This window comes from Macaca nemestrina, chromosome 16 (genome assembly GCF_043159975.1).
Source record: "Macaca nemestrina isolate mMacNem1 chromosome 16, mMacNem.hap1, whole genome shotgun sequence".
NCBI lineage: Eukaryota > Metazoa > Chordata > Mammalia > Primates > Cercopithecidae > Macaca > Macaca nemestrina.
In genome coordinates this window covers 15,250,032-15,263,151 of record NC_092140.1, presented here as the reverse complement: position 1 = coordinate 15,263,151, position 13,120 = coordinate 15,250,032, and the positions used below count along the sequence as shown (strand labels likewise).

Here is a 13,120-nt window from a genome sequence, read left to right as displayed (position 1 = left end):
TGTGGGCCAAGTTTGACTCCTGCCAAGGCATGCACGAGAACAGACGAGCCCAGGCTTGGACTTCCAGACACAAGCCTACCCGACCGCCTTCCCCAGCCCTCGCCACACAAATGGCTCCAGCCCCGCTTCGCCTCTTCAGCCAAGGGAATTCCTAGATGCCGAACTTGACAGCAGTTCTCAGAAAGTCACCGCTGGTACAGAAGCTTCTACCAGACACAACAGAGAATCACAAACACGTGCATTTCTGGCCTTTCAGACATCCATGTAAAGCAGTTTCACCTGATCATGATTTTAAGAACAGAAAAGTGTAATGGAAAACAAAACAGAGCAGAACCGAACGAAACAAAACAGAATCAAACAGCCAGGTCCAGTTCCCTACGCACAGCTCTGCCACAGAGTTCACTCATAGAACTTCCACCAGCAACATCCAGAGGCTCAGCTCCCCAACAGGCCCAGGATGTGGCTAACACAGCAACCGCCACCAGCCTGGATTGTCTAAAAAAAACTCAACAGAAAACGAAACCCACACCAAACAAGTGACAAAGACCAGTGGGTCCCTCCCACACACACGCTCGGGTCGCTCAGGGGCCAACTTACGCGTCTGAATCCTCGGAGCTCGAGTCGTCGTGGCTCTGCTCGGCCTTCCATCTCTTGTACCTGTCAATGAGCTCGGTCAGGTAGGAAGTTTTCTTTGCATTGCGTAGTATAAACTTGTGCTTCAGTAACTCCTTAGCAGTGGGTCTCTGGAAAAACACACACAACAACAAAAGATGAGATGAAGCTCTTGATCCCACCCCAAAGGACAGACTTCTGCCTCAAAATGTCAACCCGCCACACTGACACCTGATGGCTGCGATTCTACTCCGCACCTCTTCTCACTGTGACTCACCCAAAGACGAGGCGCTCAGGACCTACGCCTGGGCTCCAGGTACCATGGTGGGCAGGGCAGTGACTTTCTAAGGAGGTCCCTAATAAATGCATTTCCACAGAAACCTCTGCACAGAGCTTCACAGGGATCATTTAAGAGACCTTATCTCCTAGCTTATGAAATACTTTATGGCAAATAGCTGACAGAATGTATGTTCTATGTCGCTTTAACTTTTTTTGAGATGGAGTTTTGCTCGTTGCCCAGGCTGGAGTGCAGTGGCGCGATCTCAGCTCACTACAACCTCACCTCCCCAGTTCAAGCGATTCTCCTACCGCAGTCTCCTGGGTAGCTAGGATTACAGGCCTGAGCCACTATGCCCAATTTTTTAACGTTTGGCCACATCCAACCATATAATAGAAATGTCAATTTGGAATTCTCTCAAAGAAACCGGAAAGGAGCCAGGAGATGCCCTTTCTCCTGTCTGCTGAAAGAGCAGCTGGGTGCTCTGCATCACCAACTTTCCCAGTTGAGAAGGGCTGTTTCCCAGGTCCCTCCCTTCCCTTGTGATTGGGCTGAAGACTTCACCCATGCCCTGGGCTCAGCACCTGGTCAGCTGCCTGCCTTGAGGATGGCGACAGTGACAGGGAATGTGCTTCCCAAGGAGACCAGCACAGCCCAAATTGGAATAGACACCAGGAACACCCAAATACCGAGTCGAACCGAGTTCCCACTCACTCCAAATTACGAAAGCTTGACTACAAAAGCCAAGTACGTTTTCAGATTCAAACTCGTGAGAAACCTGGATCACCCTTGAGTATTCTCCCTCCCCGTCCACCCAAGGGTGAAACCTCAGCTACCCCGGAGGTGCTCGTAGTCTCGCCTCTCAGCCAGCTCCTCGGTAGCTGTGGGGTGGAGCTCTGTGTGCTGGAGCATAAGCCCATACTAGACACATGCTTTGTAAGGGAAGACATGCCTGCACGTATCTCCACCAGTGCTGGTGCATGGTGGCTGCAACAAACATCATCTTGTAATAAAATGCAGAGCATCGTGGCGTGCAGGACAAGCCCCACTACCACAAGATGCTGATGTAGTCATCAAATGCTGGTGTGGTGGTCTCAGCCTGCATCTCCCCAGAGGTGCTTAGAAAATGTTGCATTCCTCATGTAATTCCTTTACCAAAACTGGCATATTAGGCAACCATGGTGCTCTTGTAAAAGTAACCACTCATTTTTACACAAGAGTTAAGAAAAGGGGGGCTCAGCTTGGCCTTCAGCTAACTCTGCTGGAAAACTCCGAAACAAAACAAGGACATATGGTGCTACCTCCAACACCAACACACACACACACACACACACACACACACACACACACAGAGACACAACTTTCAAAGAAACGTCCTAATTCAGACAGAAAACGAGGCAAAGCCACACAGTCGTTACTGCTGTACGGCTCTGCCAGCGTCTATTAAACCTAAAAAGAGAAAGTAGGTAGGAAGGGGGAGGGGGAGGGGAAGCAGAGGGTGGCTTGGTTATATTTCCTAATCTTTTGTTTCCTAACACACGCCACCTGGAAAGTGAAAACATTTACTTTAAAGACATATTTAGCCATTTGTTTCCAGCTAACCTCTGCCATTACTAAAAACAGTGTAACAGTTTACGGCCTGATCCTCTATAAATATTAAACATTTATGATTCCACATTTAATATTAGGGAGAATATTCTTCAGATTCAATGAAGTATGAGATGGTGGAAATCTAAAAGAAGGAGATTTTTAATACTTAAAAATTAAAATGTATTTGCAAACCAAAGAAGTCAATCATACTTATTTAGGAAAAGAAAAATGAATACCAGGAAGACAGCTGAAAAGTGATTAAAGCAATCCCAACAGGATGTATCTCAGCCAAGTCAAGCCACATATGAGGAGGTATGTGATGATCCCTGGGAACTTACAAAGCTCGGCTCCTTATTCAAACAGGCCTCCACAAACTCCTTGAGGGGTTTACTGTAGTTTCCTTCCAACGTCGGTGGGTTGTTCTTTGGAATGAGGAATAAAACTTTCATGGGGTGCAGCTCGGAATGAGGTGGTTCCCCTCTTGCAAGTTCAATAGCTGTTATGCCCAGGGACCAGATGTCTGCCTGCAACAAGAAAAGCATCTTTACAAACACCAAGCAGGAATCAATTCCAATAAACAGTATTTAGGGGGAAAATGGTAACATGTCTCAATACTTCCGAGGTTTTGAAAAAGGCATTTTTAACTGATATTTAAAAACATAAGCTCTCACTATAATTTCAAAAGAGACAACAACATTAGAAACTGTAATATGCCAAATGTTTTCTGCCTCTACATGGAGATGGCTTATCAATTCACTCCTACTACGCCTCCTGCTGGATGCGTTCGGCATTCCCCGTGGAGTCCCGGGAGCCAGCAGGCGGGTAAGAGAGGTGAGCAGAGAGGAGTCAGGGGTGGGTGTACGCTCGCGAGTCACCCCCTCCAGCAGTGCTTAGAACTCAGGGCACAGCTGTGAGGTCGAAAGTGGGTACCTTGGTCTCAAGAGACCCGGGTTGAAATGCCAGTTCTACAAAGTCCTGTGACGTTAGATGAAAGAGCTAACCTCTGAGCCTTGTTTCCCTCGTCTGTAGAATGAGGGTGGAAGAGGAGGAGGAGGTGGCCATACAAGGTGCCTTACAAGGGGCCCAGAACTTAAAAGTTTATTATGAAAATGTTCAAACATACAAAGAACTGAGAAATATTAATATAATGCATCCTCATCTACCTATTGCATGAATTTAGTGGTTATTAACATTTTGCCATACAGGCTTTGTCCATGTGTTCCCAGAGTATATTTTAAAATCAATCAGTTGTCATGACATTTCCCCCCGAGTACTTCAGTGTGCTAATATACGTTTTTTGTTGTTGTTTGTTTTTTTTACTACCTATCAGTGCCTGAAATTAGCACGAATTCCTTAATGTCATGAATAATTAAATGTTCTCAGCTGTTCATAAACAGTTTATCTGAATCAGGATCCAAAGTCCACGGGGTACTTTGTCAGGTCGCTAAGGCTCTTCCAACCTAGAACAGTCCTCTCCCCAGTCTCCCCAGTGGCATCAACTTAAAGAAGAAACAGGTCCCAAATTCGCAATTTGTCTGGTGGTTTCTTCCTGGTGTCATTTACCGTGTCTCTCTAGTGCCTGCATTTTCTGCCAAATGTCCTAGAGGAGACATCTGCAGAAGCCACGTGGCCCCCACCAGGACATCTCAGGTCCAGCTGCCCCACCTCCTTCTGCCCAGCACAGGCCTGTGGCACAACCAAGCGGTTAGGCAAAGGAATGAATTCCTGGAACATGTCATGTCAATGAGAAGAGCCAGGCAGTCTTAAGAGGAACTTGGCAGCTCATGAGACTTCGACAGCGGGTGATACCAATCCCCAAACAGGACAGAAGCCAACAATGAGGCAGGATATAGTCCTATACGGGCTGGCAAAAGACGACTTGGGGACGTAGAGAACACACCTGAGTCTGGCACAGCTTTCCTGCTGTTCTCACTGTGCATGTAATCCATCATTATTCCAAGAACTTCAGTGAGAATCGAACACATCTCTCATACTCACTCTATAGCAAGGAAATGCACAGGCTGAAGCATCGTTGTGGTGGCTGCAGGGCACTGTAACTATCCAGAGGACACACTTACCATGTTCCTGCAGCCTTAGTGAGTACCAGAAATCCCTACTGGAAGCCCCCGAGCCCAGCGGTCCATGGGAATGATGCCTACAGCATATTCTATTTCCTTATTCTCAGTGAAGATGAAAAGCTGCCAGCAAGTCTTATTCTAAATTCTTTCTACTAAATCTTATGCTGAAGGGGTCAGCCCAGGAGAGCTGATGTTAGAAGTAATACTAATTTCCTTCCCTCTACAACTTGGACTCTTTGCTTTATTTTGCATTGCGTTATCTTAAAAATCAGCAGAAATGCAACTGATCCCAGTCTCTTGCCCCTAAGAGAGGGGAAGCAGGTGCACAGGAGCACAGGGTGGGTGAGCACCCAGAACTGTGGCAGCGGCAGGAGGACAGGAGTGAGCAGACACAAGGAGGGAGGATGGAGGAGGGGAAAGGCAAGAACAGAGGTGGCTATCGTGACTCTCGTGCAGCAGCGGTTCTTCCACACCAACAGGTGGCTCTCAAGTTTGTGTGATTCCACATCTGTCGGCTTCCCCCAGGCCTCTCAGATTTCGTTACCGCTACTGCTATTCTCAAAGCATGCTGTCTCCTGGCCATACAGACCCAGAGCCTTCTCATTTTTAAGGGCACATAATTTTGGCAGTACATGTGATATTCTGGTATAAGTATACAGTGTGTAACAATCAAATCTGGGTAGCTGGGGTACCTCTCACCTCAAACACAGATCATTCCTTTGTGTTGGGTTATTCCGAATCTTCTCTTCTGGCTAATTTGAAACACAGTAAATTATTAACTACGGTCACTCTATTGTGCTACTGAACATGATCTCTGACGGATGCACCTCCAGACCTCCAAGCATCTCTCCACTAGCTAAATGTACTCGGTGACTGGCAGGCAGGCCTCGGCAGAGGCCGGTCTCTGCTGACTACGTCGGTGATGCACTTGCCTTGATTTCACTCAGGCCCAAGGACTTGCTTTCAGGTTCAGGGGCAGACAATAAGCAGGCAGCAGCCAGCACCGAGGAGCGAACGCCTGCTTCTGCACGCCACTGTGTACCACGGGGAAGTTCACTGAGACAACCTCTGCCAGCCCCATCTGAACACAACCCACATATCACCCTCCCGGCTTCCAAGGAAGGCAGCCAGTACCGCACCATCAAGAACAAACACGCGGGCCGGGCACAGTGGCTCACGCCTGTAATCCCACCACTTTGGGAGCCCAAGGCAGGCAGAGTTCGAGACCAGCCCGGCCAACATGGCGAAACCCCATCTCTACTAAAAATACAAAAACTGGCTGGGCGCCATGGCCCACACCTGTAGTCCCAGCTACTTGGGAGGCTGAGGCAGGAGAATCATTTGAACCTGGGAGGACGAAGTTGCAGGGAGCAAGATCGTTAGTCTGGGTGACAGAGCGAGACTCTGTATCAAAAGAAAAAAAACGCGGGGTGGGGGGCATCCTCCCAGGCAGCCATGCCAGGGGCACGAGGGTCACCCAGCTCCTTAGGATCCCCTCTTTGGATCCTCCTAAATCCAGTCGCAACCCAGGGTATATGGTTCCTGGGCTCTCAGCACCCTGTGTCCCCTCCACCCCTCCTAACTTTGGATTAGTCTAAAGCGATCTCTTCTCCCCAGGACTTCTGTAGGGGGCTCCCACATGGTCTTCCTGCCTGCTGGCTCTCCCGACAGACATCTAACTATGACTAATTTGGAAACCTGGACTGACACTTGAATCAATGGCAAGCAATTTGGCATACAAATCGAAAGCCACAAAAATATCCAAACTTGTTAAAACCAATTACTTCGACTTTTAGGCATCTACACTACATTTTAAATTTGGAAAATGGTATATGCTGCCCAAAATCTTCAACAGCAGCATTACTTACGTTCACCCTCAGAAGAACGGTTAAGCTGCTCGCGCACGTTAACTTAATGAAGCGCGACGTGTCCTACAGTGTGCTGACGGAGACGCTCACGTCTAACTGAGTCTGTCTATCCCGGCTTCCAGGAAAAACCACAGCACATGAAGAACTTGTGTCTGAGGGTTTTTTGGGGGGGTGGGAGGGGGACTCATCTGTCACCCAGGCTGGAGCCTTGACCTCCTTGGCTCAAGCCATCCTCCCACCTCAGCCTCCTGGATAGCTGGGACTACAGGGCACACCACCATGCCCAGCTAATTTTTAAATTTCTTGTAGAGGCAGGAGTCGCAGGTGGGGTGGGGGGAGGTCTTGCTTTATGGCCCAGCTTGGTGTTGAACTCCTGGCCTCAAGCTATCCTCCCACCAGGGCCTCCCAAAGTGCTGGGATTACAGGCGTGAGCCACTGTGCCCAGCCCATGTCTGAGTTTTAAAGTAAACGTTATGTGGGGAACAGGCAGTCACATTCCAAAGCAATTAAAATGAGGTGGAAGGAGAGACCCGTGTGGGGCCATTTGGGAAAGATATGAAATGAGACATTAAGACACTGCTGACAGAGAAAACAAACAGTGGTTTCTAATATAAGCTCCAGTCAAAAGCTGCAAATGCACATATTAACTGCGAACAAATCTTCTCCTGGGGCGCACTCCTGAGTGAGCACCCTGAGTTCTCTGGGACTCTCCTCCACATCGAGAGAGGCAGGGCTCTATGCAACAGCATCCTACATCTTCACAATATTGTGTCAAAGAAAGTACGCTGGCTACACGTCTCAAGGTACAATCTAAGCGATATTGTTTAAATTATATAGATAAAATAATTCTAGAAGAAACCAATCAACTCTACAATCAAGAAGAAAACCACAGATAACCCTAAGTCACAGCTGTAACTAATCAAAACAAAATGTGATTTGATATAAGCTTATTACTTAAGCAGATGCAATCTTTAGGAACACACCCGTAACTGGCATCTACAGGCATACATGATATCTATGACCATTAAGAGTAACACGTGGTTGACCAAAGTGGCCCAACATTACTACATGCGAAAATAAAGCCTGCTGTCTCCTGATCCACACTCTTCCCGGGCCCTCAGGGCTCCTCCTCCCAGCCAGGCCTGTGGGCAATTCCTGATCCGCAGGAAGAAGCAGGGAGGCCATGGGCTCAGCATCCAGTGACAGGAAGGGCTGGTGTGCAGTGCGGTAGACAGGCTGGCTGCCTGGGTTCTCGCAGCGCATCGGCTCATCCGACCACGCCTTCACCCATCTTCAACAATGCTATTTTTTTCCATCAATGCATCACCAGTTTCCACTTTTCACCATGGTTACACTGCAAACCAAGTGCCATCCATTCACTGACATACCATCATAATAATCTTACAAGGAAAAAGGGAGATGAGAGTTCTTCAGTCCAAGACCTTTCTCTAGTGTTGAAACCGGAGGCTTCTTTGCAGTGAGCAGAGTTATGTCCCTTGGCACCATCTCCAAAGGATGGGGACTCCTTCAAACAAACCAAACTTCCTCAAATCACCTTAAAACATTAGTAATGAAGGTTCTTACAACATATGGACAATCAGGACTTCGTAATATCATGCTTAGGTTAAGAACTGGGATTGACATAAGATGCCCTTTGTATGCAAACACATTCAGCAACACCTGAGCAGCCCAGACAACAGGGCACAGGTAGTGCCAGAGGTGACAATGCTCAAAAAGGCTCCAAACAGGATCTAAACATATACAAGAAACAGAGGTTTGTATTCCCTTTAGTTCAGTGAGATGAAGAAGCTAGTGAGGCAGGTGAAGTTCATCACTTCTCCCAACCCACCCTTCCTTTGACAATCAGCTTGTGAACCTAGGTGTGACCTGGGCATGTGCCTTCATAACTACCATACCGAACCCTGTCCCCAATGGCTGGAAGGTCTTTCCTTACGTGCGGTGCAGTCTAGGAGGGGAAATGTCTACAAGTCATGTAAGAGAGAATGGAGGGAAAGCTGGGAAGCAGCTGAGTGAGCTGTGAGACCAGAGCAGCCACCAGTGTACCCCAAAGAGCACTGGCTGCCCAGCAGGCAAGTCAACCACTAGAGGGACACACATGGGGTGGCCTGGAAGAGCACCCTTATCAGGCCCTGCTTGCAACAAGAGCTGCCAGTCCAGAGCCATACCCAGTGGGAAACGAAGGAAATCTCAGCCCTAAGGCCCCAGCGTGAAACCCCACTTCTGATAACTTTTGAGACTTGGACACAGATGTGACCCTCATCGGCCCTCACCACACGCCTCCCGGGTCAACAAACCTGGAAAGTCAATTCCACATCAACCTAAGAGTCTGCTCATGATTTCCAGTTCAGAGTTGTTGGGGAGGATCCAAGCAAGTGAAATAACTTCTGACACAAGTCACAGTAAAGGTAAAAACAGACCAAAAATGTGACACATTTTCTCATACTATCTCCTTCCCAACCAAGTGTGCACTCCCCAGAAGAGGGAGACCATACTCTAATCCACCCCCAACACTATAACACCTACTGGTCAGATCAGAGCCTCCTGATGGTTTTTTTTTTTTTTTTTTTTTTTTTGAGATGGAGTCTCGCTCTGTCACCCAGGCTGGAGTGCTGTGGCCAGATCTCAGCTCACTGCAAGCTCCGCCTCCCAGGTTTACGCCATTCTCCTGTCTCAGCCTCCCAAGTAGCTGCGACTACAGACGCCTGCCACCTCGCCCGGTCAGTTTTTTGTATTTTTTAGTAGAGACGGGGTTTCACCGTGTTAGCCAGGATGGTCTCGATCTCCTGACCTCGTGATCCGCCCATCTCGGCCTCCCAAAGTGCTGGGATTACAGGCTTGAGCCACCGCATCCAGCCGGGTCTTTTTCTTTTTCTTGAGACAGGCTCTTGCTCTGTCGTTCAGGCTGGACTGCAGTGGCACGATCTCGGCTCACTGCAACCTCTGCCTCCTGGGTTCAAGCGATTGTCCTGTCTCAGCCTCCCGAGTAGCTGAAACTACAGGCATACGCCACCACGCCTGGCTAATTTTAGTATTTTTAGTAGAAACGGGGTTTCACCATGTTAGCCAGGCTGGTCTCAAACTCCCATCCTCAGCTTCCCAAAGTGCTGGGATTACAGGCACTTGTGAGCCACCACACCTGGCCAGAGCCTCCTGATGTTGAAAGAGCTCGGGGAAGAAGGCAGCCAAGCTGTGATGTCCTCACACTGCCTCCAGCAAACGCCCAGGGAGGCCCTGCCCTTCGAGGAAGGTGGTGGGGACGGCTCAGGCAGACAGGACAGCTCTTGAATAAAGGTTCTCATGTGAGCAGTGATGGTGGAACCAAAAACGGAAGATCTCCACATGGCCCCGTCTCCTTTCTTCATGGCACTGTGCACGATCTGAAACTGCTTACTGGTTGTCTCTTCTACTTCAGGAGAGGAGGGAGCGTGCTGTCTTGTTCACAGTTGTATTCACAGTGCAGTTGCTCAGTACGAATTCGTGATGAATGGCACCAGCTTGATTTTCTTCCTTTGCAGGCACTTAATTTTTTGTTTGTAATACACCTTTTTTCCTCTGGAAAAGATTCTGACACATGTAATAATCTCTATTCATTCATTTTGCTTGATACCAAGCAACCTCTCTTTGACTTATGGGTTCACATCATTCTTAACCTCAGATAAGTTTTAAATCTTTAAACTTTAAACATTCTTCTGTTATATTTATTCTGGAGTTTTCTTTAAAAACACCAATTAGAGCTGTGCACTGATTCTTTCAAAACTCTTTTAAACAACTCTCAGCTTGCATCTCAACTAGAATGCCATCTCACCAGGGCCCCACCCTGAAATGCACGCTGAGTTGCCCACACCACACTGAGGTGCCCACGCCTCCTGCCCCGCCACTCTCTAGGGATATTTCTCACCTAAGGCAGGTAACTCCCTGAAAATGGTGACTACAACACAGCACGCTTGCTCCTAAAGTGCTGTTAATTCTTCCTGTTTACTGTCAGTCTCCTGCATATGAATTTAAGATATATAGGAGAAGAGACTTTTGTTCTTGTCTACTCCAGTATTACTGAAATCCAGAAAAATGTGCCTACACAGAATGGGTTAAATGAAAGAATATGAAATAAATACAATAATGAAAGAGAGAGAGAGAGGGAAGGAAGGGGAGGAAGGAAGAAGGGAGAGGAAGGAAGGAGGGAGAGGGAGGAAGGGAGGAAAGGAGGGAGGGAGGGAGGAAAGGAGAGAGAAAAAGAGGGATGGAGGAAAGGAGAGGAAAGGAGGGAGGAAAGGAGGGAGAGAGGAAAAGAGGGAGGGAGGGAGAGAGGAAAAGAGGGAAGGAGAGAGGAAAAGAGGGAGGGACGGACGGAGGGAGGAAAAGAGGGAGGGAGGGACGGAGGGAGGAAAAGAGGGAGGGAGGGAGGGAGGGAGAGAGGAAAAGAGGGAGGGAGGGAGGGAGGGAGAGAGGAAAAGAGGGAGGGAGGGAAATCTAAGTTCAGAGTCCTCAGTCACAGCTAATTTACTAGAAAGAACGAGAAGAGAATAATCAAGGTGGTGTTATCCAATGAGTTAAGAAACATGGGTTCCAGTGTCAGCCTTACCAAAATCTACACAGATCAACTTTGATAAATGGGCCTCAGCTTAAAATAAAGAGAATGGACTAAACATATAAGTTCCTGGTTGAGTCCTAAAATTACATGACCCCAGGAAAAGGGCCGACAGCCAAGGTAGCTGGAGATGAGAAGCAGCCAAAGCAGCATCCCTCCCATGTGGGGTAGAGACACTCCCAGGCAGGGCACACACCCTAGACCAGACAGGTCTGCTGCGTGGGGGGTGGGGTGGGGTGGGGGGGAACCCACTAGTCACTCACCAGCCAATGGCTGTCAAGGCCATCATAGTGCTCAGAAAAGTTGTGGCCACCACTACCACACAGCGGTGAGATGGGCTCACTCCTCCCATGGTGGAACCAGGCACACCTGCAACTTGAGCTACAACCTGGACACTTTCTAACAGTCTACAGCTTGCAACGGTGACCCTGGGGCTGCAGGGAAAGTCACCTGGTGCTTCCTGTACCGTGTTTAACAAGGTGGGAAGTCTACCGGGTACTGGGAAGACTTCTATTTAAAAGCAGCAGCAAGGTTCGGCCTGTATGTGTGTCTAAGCATATGTTTGCTCAGAAAGTTGGGGTCCAGGAAAGCCAATTCTCCGTGGATCATGTGGCCTCTTAACTGCGTACAGGGTCCAGAGAAGAGCAGACTGTGGGAACTGAAGTTAAACCAGAGCCCCAGGAGGCAAAGTCCCGGGATTTTTTGTCCCATCTAACAGAGTTCACAAAAGTGGAGGGCAACAGAGAAAAAGAGTATGAGAAAAACTAGGAGCGCATAACACAGGACAAGTAAAAACAGTGGGAAGAAAGGGTTAGGGTCTCATCTCATGTTGACAAGGACAGGCTGGGAACGAGAATCCTGAGAACTAAAATAATAGGAAGACCCCACAGCAGTCACTCAAAGCACTGTTCTTCCTCCATTCTCACACTTCCGTGGACTCCCTCCCTTTCTCTTATGGGAGCCCCTTTCTCTACAGGCCCCTTCAAGGCTGCAGATTCCATGCACTTGCACTTCAACCCCCAGCTGCGCCCAGACAGCAGGTGGAGGCCCTCTGCAGCCACACACGCCTCCACCCCTCACCACCGCGGCCCTTCTCTTCCTCCCACCCCGTTCTGAACCCGCTGCGTCCTGTGTCCCCACCGCCACCAAACGCACATGGTCTGAGCTCAAAACTTCCATCATGGTGGGCTGGATCAGCAAAGGATATTAAATGATACAACAGCAGACAGGAGAAAACTGTAACTAAGGTTGAAGAATTACCTTTATGACCTACCTCAAGGTACCAGCTTCGGTCCAACTTACAAAAGCTACCAGGCTAAAGAACAAAAGGCGGGAGCCCTCCAGGCCCCGTGAGGCACAGCGCCACCCTCACCTTCCCCTCACCTTCCCCTCACCTTCGAGTCGTAGGCCGACTGTTTGATGACCTCGGGTGCCATCCAGAATGGGGTGCCCACGAAAGTGTTCCTTTTGATCTGGGTGTCCGTCAGCTGGCCGGCCACACCAAAGTCCGCCAGCTTCACCTCCCCGTGCTCAGACAGCAGGACGTTGGCCGCTGCAAAAGCAAGCCAAGGGGGCCCTGAGCGGCGGGGACTTACAACTCCATGCACTGCCACAAGCGCGTCTTCTCCCCGGCTAGGTGTTGAGCCCAGTGAGAACAGGCACTGGGGGCTACACTTTTTGTCAGACCCCCTCAAAGCCAGCCCAGCCCAGGCAAGGCAAACGTGCAGGACAAATGGGTGCCAGCACCTTCCCTTGAGAAGGCTTCAGTGCAACCCCACCACCGCCTTGGGTATTTCAAAGGAATGAAAACAGACGTCCTCTTACCTTTAATGTCTCTGTGGATTTTCTTCTCCGAATGGAGATAATCAAGTCCTTTCAGTATTTCTCTTAATATAGTAGCGATCTGGGTTTCATCTAACGGGCCAGGTTCTAACTAAGAAGAGAAAAAAATTCTTAAAGTTACTTAAATGATTATCTTATGAACAGTTTGAGATAAAACAGAAACACTATCCATGTTAATGGACAAGGGTAATTAAAACCTGAAATCTTCTTCACTTAAAACACAGGATTTTGCCCTAACAATTACAGT

The 13,120-nt window shown here is 48.7% G+C and overlaps 1 protein-coding gene across 6 annotated transcripts in view; it reads right to left on the bottom strand.

The window, feature by feature from the left end:
* The window catches only part of LOC105477666 (serine/threonine kinase 24), a 129,754-nt gene that overhangs the window by 10,950 nt on the left and 105,684 nt on the right, over window positions 1-13,120 (bottom strand). For all 6 annotated transcript variants that reach the window (XM_071081107.1, XM_011734301.3, XM_011734283.3 and 3 more), the window contains exons 4-7: window positions 12,856-12,964; window positions 12,426-12,583; window positions 2,818-3,003; window positions 598-743 (exon numbers count right to left, since the gene is read on the bottom strand). In XM_071081107.1, coding sequence (XP_070937208.1) covers window positions 598-743; window positions 2,818-3,003; window positions 12,426-12,583; window positions 12,856-12,964 — 599 coding nt within the window. The remainder of the gene's footprint in view (window positions 1-597; window positions 744-2,817; window positions 3,004-12,425; window positions 12,584-12,855; window positions 12,965-13,120) is intronic.